Source organism: Paroedura picta, chromosome 15 (genome assembly GCF_049243985.1).
Source record: "Paroedura picta isolate Pp20150507F chromosome 15, Ppicta_v3.0, whole genome shotgun sequence".
Lineage (NCBI taxonomy): Eukaryota > Metazoa > Chordata > Lepidosauria > Squamata > Gekkonidae > Paroedura > Paroedura picta.
The window spans coordinates 32,338,902-32,346,450 of NC_135383.1; the positions used below are offsets into that span (position 1 = coordinate 32,338,902).

A 7,549-nucleotide genomic window follows, 5' to 3' on the forward strand; every position below is an offset into this window, starting at 1 on the left:
AAGCAGCATATACGAACCAACTCTTCTTCTTCAGTGATCTCAGGGTTCTCTCAGCCTCACCTCCCTCACAGAGTGTCTGTGGTGGGGAGTGGAAAGGGAAGGCGAATGTAAGCCACTTTGAAATTCCCTCTGCTGGAGAAAAACAGCATATAAGGACCAAATGTTCTTTTCTTCTTCTTCTTCTTAAAGTGACAGATGTTGCTTCTTCTGGGGAGTTTTGATTCCGTGAAGCATTGCTTCCCTCAGAATTTTTTCCTCCAGACTTGGGACTCCTTCAGGCTTGAATGGAGATCCCGACTGTCCCTACTTCCACTTTGGTTTTCTACTATGGAACAGTAGAGACACGGATATATGGCTGATCCCAGGAGAGTTCCAGGCCCCTCCTGAGTAGTATTCCTAGCCCCCAGGTGAGACCTGGGGATCTCCTGGGATGACCGTCTCTTTCCAGTCTAAGACATCAGTTCCCTTGAGGAAAATTGATGCTTTGGACACTGGATGATGTTTGAGGGTTCTGATGTCATTGGAGAGATTCAGGGTTATTTGGGAGAGGGTCTGTGGAGAGAGATCTGTAGTGTTTGCTCTCTTTCCAATCTCCAAGCCATCCAACAAGGTGGGGGTAGAGGGTCCCCTTAGATTCCCTCATTTAAACCTTGGTGTTGTAGACACCAGGTTTTTAAAAAAAGAATAAGCACTCGGTAATGCTGCCCTAAGCAGCGTGACCTCCTAAGGCCACTGATTTCAAGCCGTGAACTGAGAAGAGGGTGCCTCTGAGCACAATGGCACCACAGTGTTTGTTGCCTGTACAACAAAAAAAAATTGAAAGGGTACAGAGGAGAGCGACGAAGATGATCTGGGGCCAAGGGACCAAGCCCTATGAAGATAGGTTGAGGGACTGGGGAATGTTCAGCCTGGAGAAAAGGAGGTTGAGAGGGTAAATGATAGTCCTCTTTAAGTATTTGAAAGGTTGTCACTTGGAGGAGGGCAGGATGCTGTTTATGTTGGCTGCAGAGGAGAGGACACACAGTAATGGGTTTAAACTTCAAGTACAACGATATAGGCTAGATATCAGGGGGAAAAATTTCACAGTCAGAGTAGTTCAGCAGTGGAATAGGCTGCCTAAGGAGGTGGTGAGCTGCCCCTCACTGGCAGTCTTCAAGCAAAGGTTGAATACACAATTTTCTTGGATGCTTTAGGATGCTTAGGGCTGATCCTCTGTTGAGCAGGGGGTTGGACTAGATGGCCTGTATGGCCCCTTCCAACTCTATGATTCTATGATTCTATATCTGGCAGGCATGACCGAGAGTTAAAAGCATCAGGCCAATGGCCCATCCAGTCCAACACTCTGTCTCGCACAATGGCCAAAACCAAGGGGCCATCAGGAGGTTCACCGCAGGGCCAGAGCTCCAGAAGCAGTCCCACTGTAGGCCTATGCAGACCAACACATTGCGTCAATCCGTGGCCAAAACCCAGAGAAGAGGAAGTGGCTAGAATTCCAGGAGTCTTCCTGTTGTTGCTTCACAAGCACCAAAAACACAGATTGCCACTGCCCCAGATATAGACACAAGAGAAGCCATGTTGGGTCAGGCCAATGGCCCATCCAGTCCAACCCTCTGGGTCACACAAAACCTAGCTTCTGCCAGGAAGGCCACAAGGAGGGCCCGACTTCCTCTGAGAAGGCAGTGCTGTTCTGCCTAGATTCCTGTTTTCCCCCCACAGCTTTTAAACCACCTTTGACCTTCAGGGATTTTTACCTGTCAATAACCCATGGTCTGAAGTGACAGAACTAATTTAAAAATGTTTATCCCACGAGGCAAATAATGTCTTTATTTGCCCCATTCTCTGAAATGGATTGACGGCCAACTCCGGATTGCATCCCTTGCTCAGAGGAGCAGCCAACCTGGATGCAAAGGGCAGGATTCCCAGCTGTTGTGCCTTGTAGAATCACACTTAGAAGAGAACTTGGGACCTCCTCCTTATAATAAAAGGTGTGTATGGATGAGAGCCATTCTTTCTGACTTAGGGTGACCCAATGAATCAATATCCTCCAAAACGTCCAGTCCTGAACCGCCTTGCTCCGGTCCTGCAAACAGAGGGTCGTAGCTTCCTTCCTTGAGTCTCCTCACCTCTTTTCCTGCAGCCTTCAAATTTTCCCTGGCGTTATTGTTTCATTATATTGCTAGCAACAAATAACAACAATAATAATAATATAACGGGCTCTAGAAAACTGATGCTCAGGGGAAAGGTGGACATGTCAGCGTTACATACATAAAAGCAAAGAAAGTAAATCCATCCATCCCTTCATACATGGGTTTCTTGATGGCCCACAAAGGGTTTCCCAAAGGGGTGGGAGTTCATTAATTTTTAATATGTATTTTTGTATGCTATGACCATTGTATTCTCTTGACAAAATTCTACCAGCCTGTGCCCTGCTTCATTTTGTACTCCAAGGCCAAACTTGCCTATTATCCCGGTTTTCTTTTGGCTTCCTATTTTAGCATCCCAATCCCCCATGATGATAAGCACATCATTTTTTGGCATTGCTTCTAGAAGGTGTTGTAGGGCTTCATAGAACTGGTCAACTTCATCCTCTTCAGCAGCAGTGGTTGGGGCATAGACCTGGATTACTGTGATGTTGAATGGTTTGCCTTGGATTCGAACTGAGATCATTCTGTCATTTTAGGGATTGTATCCCAAGACTGCTTTTCCTACTCTCTTATTGATTATGAAGGCTACTCCATTTCTTCTGCAAGATTCTGGTCCACAGTAGAATACCTGATGGTCATCTGAATTAAATTCACCCATTCCTGTCCATTTTAGTTCACTGATTCCTAAAATGTCGATGTTCAGTCTTGTCATCTCTTGTCTAACCATGTCCAGGTTGCCTTGATTCATGGATCTGACATTCCAGGTTCCTATGGAATAAAAATCTTTACAGCATCGGACTGTCTTTTCGCCTCCAGTTGCCTCCACAACCAAGCATCCTTTCAGCTTTGGCCCAGCCGCTTCATTCATTCTGGCACTACTCGTACTAGCCGTCTGCTCATCCCCAGTAGCATAGTGGACACCTTCCGACCTGAGGGGCTCATCTTCCGGCGTCATATCATTTTGCCTTTTGGAACTGTCCTTTGGGTTTTCATGGCAAGGATACTGGAGTGGTTTGCCATTTCCTTCTCCAGTGGATCACCTTTTCTCAGAGCTCTCAGCTATGACCTGTCCAACTTGGGTAGCCCTGCACAGCATAGCTCATAGCTTCACTGAGCTACGCAAATCCCCTTGCCATGGCAAGGCAGTGATCCTTGAAGGGGGAATATGCATTTTAAAATCTGTTAAACATTGACCAGGTGATATGACCATATATGGGAGGGGAGCCGCCCTAGGGCATGTCCACAGCTCTGCTTCCCAACCATCTTCTGCACGACTGTGCCACTGCTGGGGTGTCTCGAAGCCTGAAGAAGGTTTCTGGGGTTTCTCAGGATTAAAAAAGGGGAGAGAGGCTGCCTTAACAGGTCGCACAGTTCTATCTCCCCCTGCCTCCCAGGATCTCAGAAACAGGATATGTGCTTCCACCTTCCCCCATCAAAAACCCCTTGTGTTAGGCTGAGAGAGAGAAAGAGAGCGAGAGCAGCTGGCCCAAGGCTACTCAGCCAGTTTCGGAAGAAAGGATCTGAACCCGCTTCCCCAGAAGAGACTTGCTCAGCCTTGGATCATGGCAATGCGTGTAATTTGTTCTCACCGGACAGCTGAGAAGGTTCCGATGGTGAAGAGGACATCACAGGACTGAGAAACCTAGTTGCGGGTGTGAGAGTCAGCAAAACCCAAAACTCCAAATGAAACAGACAAGAGTCCCAGGGGAAGCAGAAATAAAATATATTTGCCAATATGGGGACAGCACAGCAACAGGGCTGAAATGCAGATCTCTATCCCAGCTGGCAAAGATTTTCAATAACTTTCCTTTCTTATAACTTTGCAATTCACATATTCCCATGGGTCTCGACATCATTCTTAAGTGTGTATGACACCGGTTGGTTGGCCAAGCTCTCAGGGCAATTGTTCTCCCCCCCTCCCAAGTATGGGTTGACTCATGGTAAAGACTTAGGGCCATTTCGCACGGCTTCAAAATAGCACAATGGTTGCTAATTGAAAACGCTACTAATTTTGAATAACGCACGACGTCGTAGACAATCTGCAACACTCCTGAAACCGACCCGCAAAAAGCGCTTCGTTGTAGCGCTTTTAGGGAAATCCCAAAAAGTGGATTCACCCTCCGGAAAGCGATACACTCCTGCAACCAATCTGCAACACTAGCGATAAAGACTTGTGCGTTACCATTGTTGCGGTTTCTTCAAAGTCCCTCCTCCTGAGCCTGTCCTCCAAACTTCCGGCTAACTGTTCGCCATTTTTTTTTTCTCGGACCGAGCTCAGATCAACGAGGCAACGAGACAGCGACTGGGTTTCTAGCACGATCGCTATCGGAAATTGTGCCCGAACACCACAATAGTATTTCAAAAGCACAGTAGCACACACCGTCACGGTCCCAAAATATGCCCAAAGCTTAAAACCCCGTCTACCATCGGCCAGTCCTAGCGGAGTCAACGTACAGGGAGCATTTTAAAAAACTTTCCTCTGAGCGTGCCAACGAACGTTCGCCGCTCGCAGTCTCCTGCTTAGCTTAGAGCGGTTCAATAGATATGATGCGATGTGATATCATGAGGGGCGGTTTATGTGTAGTGGGTCTTTGTGTGGTTCCGGGTGCGTGGTTGTGCTTTGGTGCGGACAACCCCTTCCATCGGCGGCTAGACCTTTGGCTAGCGGAGTCGCCGTTCCCCGTTCATTTTAAAAAACTTTCCTCTGAGCGTGCCAACGAAAGTTCGGCAGTAACATGTCATGTTTGGTTGATTTATGCTGTGGCTGGTGAATATTATTGGGGAACTGTCGAGTACTGCTGCACTTGCTCTCGGTTGAACACCGGCATGCGTTTGTGTAATGGCGGACATTTCAGTAAAATGGCTCCTGCCGCATGTCCATACTGCTCTTCTCGCGTGTAAACGAATCAGCGCATGCGAGAAGTCAAACAACAAGAGCGCCAATCTGGCCATTAGGGGCAGATCCTGTTCCCGCGCGAGGAGTTTTGAACGTGACATGTGACCTCGTGTGGCCAATGTGCGTGTCCCCTACTGCCCACCACCAATCAGGAGCTGGCTAGTCCCTTTGTCTTTCTGTGCGGGAAGGTATATGATCCGTTGCACCCTGCACCTCGCACCTCCATTTTGCTTAGCTACTCGCGAAGGCAGTATGGACTCCGGTTCACAGTCGTCGTCCGTCCAGGCAACCGGCAGGGGGCCAACATGGAGGGACGCCGAGATAAGGGACCTCATGGCGATTTTCACAGAGGAGAAAATACAGGACGCCTTCCGATCCTCACATCGGAACCGGGAGGTGTTCGAACAGGTGGCGATTCGGATGCGCGCCCTGGGCCACCAAAGGACCGGCCTTGAATGCCGGTCCAAAACAAAAACTATGCGGGCAGAGTACATGCGGGCCATGAACCACAATAAGGGTTCCGGCAACGCTAAAGTAACCTGCCCGTATTTCGAGGAGCAGCGGGCACTGTACGGCGAGGAGGACGGAGACGGCCGGCCAAAGCGCGTCGGGAGGAGCCTGAAGGTCATCCGTAGGCCGGCTGCCCCAGTGGAGGAACCACCCGCTGCGGAGGATCCCGGAGAGGGCACCTCGTCGACCGTCCAGCCTCCACCCCAGGTCCAGCAAGGTGGTGCGGACCTCATCACGCTGGACCTACTTGCCATCATTCCTGGGGAGCCAGAGGACAATGCGCAGCAGACGCCCCTTGCCTCCGGTAAGCACTTTTATTTTAATTTTATATTTAATTTTGTGCAAATGTGTGTTCTGACGTTTGGGAATCGTTTTCTCGTGTATTCGTTGCAACGCATAATATGCTAGGCTGTTTGTGGACTGCTTGCTGTGGTTACTATTTGAAACGGTTATGTTTAACCAACAACCCCAAAAGATTTGCAGCATGCCTCAGCTATAGGCCTTCTGCAGTACTTTGGTTCAGTACTTTGGGAGCATGCTGTGTGGTTCAGGTTGTATGCTTGCTCCTTTTTCACTATTGTCTGCTGTTGTCCACAGAGACACAGATGCCAGGGACGGGGCCCCTCGAGTCTCCAGCAGCGGTGGACGTGGATAGCGATTCGGGGGCATCAACAAACATTGGTAAGTATTAGTTACAATAATGGGGGGGTGCTGTTTTAACTGTTTTGTGCTTTTCTGTTTGTGCAGGGGGCAGCAGCACTGCTAAGAGAAAGAAGAGAGTCCCTCTACGTTGCTGGTGTAGCCTTTGAAGCTTGCTTTGCCACCCTTCGGTCCTAGATCTGTTTTTTTTCTTTTTTGCAGATTTCATACCCGGAACACAGGAGGAGGAACAGCGTGGGGTGCCTGGACCTCCTGCCCAGCGCAGGCGGATACAGATTCAAGATGGTGAGCGTGCATGAACTGTTCCTTTCGAGCCATAGCTGCAGGACAATGTCGCAAGCCACTAACCATGTGCTCCCTTTTCATTGTTGTGAGTCTTGCTGTGAAAGTAGGCAAACGAAAAAGCCCACCATGGGCAAACAAACACTAACCATGTGCTCCCCGGGCATTGTTCAGAGTCTTGGTGTGAAAACAGGGAAACAAAAAAGCCCACAATGGGCACCATGGTAGGTTTTGATTGTATCGATGGTACTAACAGTTCTGTTTCTCATTTTTTGCCAACAGAGGTTCTTTCAGATGAGGAGGAACCACCCCTGGGTCCAGCCAGCCCACCACCTAGAGGTGCGCTCCCAGCAGAGGAGAGGCTTATGAGGGAACGCGGCAGGCTGAGGCGCGTCTCCCTCTTGACCAACGTGGGGGAGAGGCTCCTTGAACACTGCCAGGAGGAGACACGGCGTGCTGCAGCCGCCGACCAAGCCATGCTCACCCTCATTGCCCAGGAGGGGAAAGAATTGAGGGCAATCCTTAGGGAGTCGAACCAAATCCTACGCGAAAGCCTGGAGGAGGTGCGACTGATAAGGAGACTGATGGAGAGGGCGGTCGTGGTAATGGAAATGGCCAACCCTCCACAAATCACCGTCCACGTCCCCCCCCACCCACACCAACACCACCACCTCCAGCACCCACCCCACCGACCCCGTCTCAGAATGCCGCCACCCAAACAAGAAGGAGGACTATTCTCGGGAAGAGAATAATAAAACCAGCGGACAAGTACTCCCCCTCCTAGTTTGGGCCAGTTTTTCTATTTAATTTTATCTGTGTTTGTTGTTGTTTGTTAAATAAAGTTTATATTTTTGACTCTGTCTCTGTGTACCCTACTGTAGAATCAGGAAGGCCGAAAGCGGCCTCTCTAGTGATTGTGTATATTCTGGTACTGTTGTGTGGGTTGGAGGTTGGAGGGGTGTCAGTTCAAGGAGTTTTAGGAGTGTGGGGTGAAAGGTGTGCGAGTGTAAGGAGTCACACTGGAGTCTTTTAAGAAAATTTGCAATAACATTTTATT

The 7,549-nt window shown here is 49.2% G+C and overlaps 1 protein-coding gene across 1 annotated transcript; it reads left to right on the forward strand.

Annotated features, from left to right (window-relative positions):
• Positions 1-5,345: 5,345 nt before the first annotated feature.
• On the forward strand, positions 5,346-7,244 carry LOC143824284 (uncharacterized). The gene is made up of 4 exons (XM_077311375.1): positions 5,346-5,448; positions 6,148-6,231; positions 6,412-6,495; positions 6,775-7,244. Exons 1-4 carry the CDS (start codon positions 5,346-5,348, stop codon positions 7,242-7,244), a joined length of 741 nt encoding a protein of 246 aa, XP_077167490.1.
• The last annotated feature ends 305 nt before the right edge of the window (positions 7,245-7,549 follow it).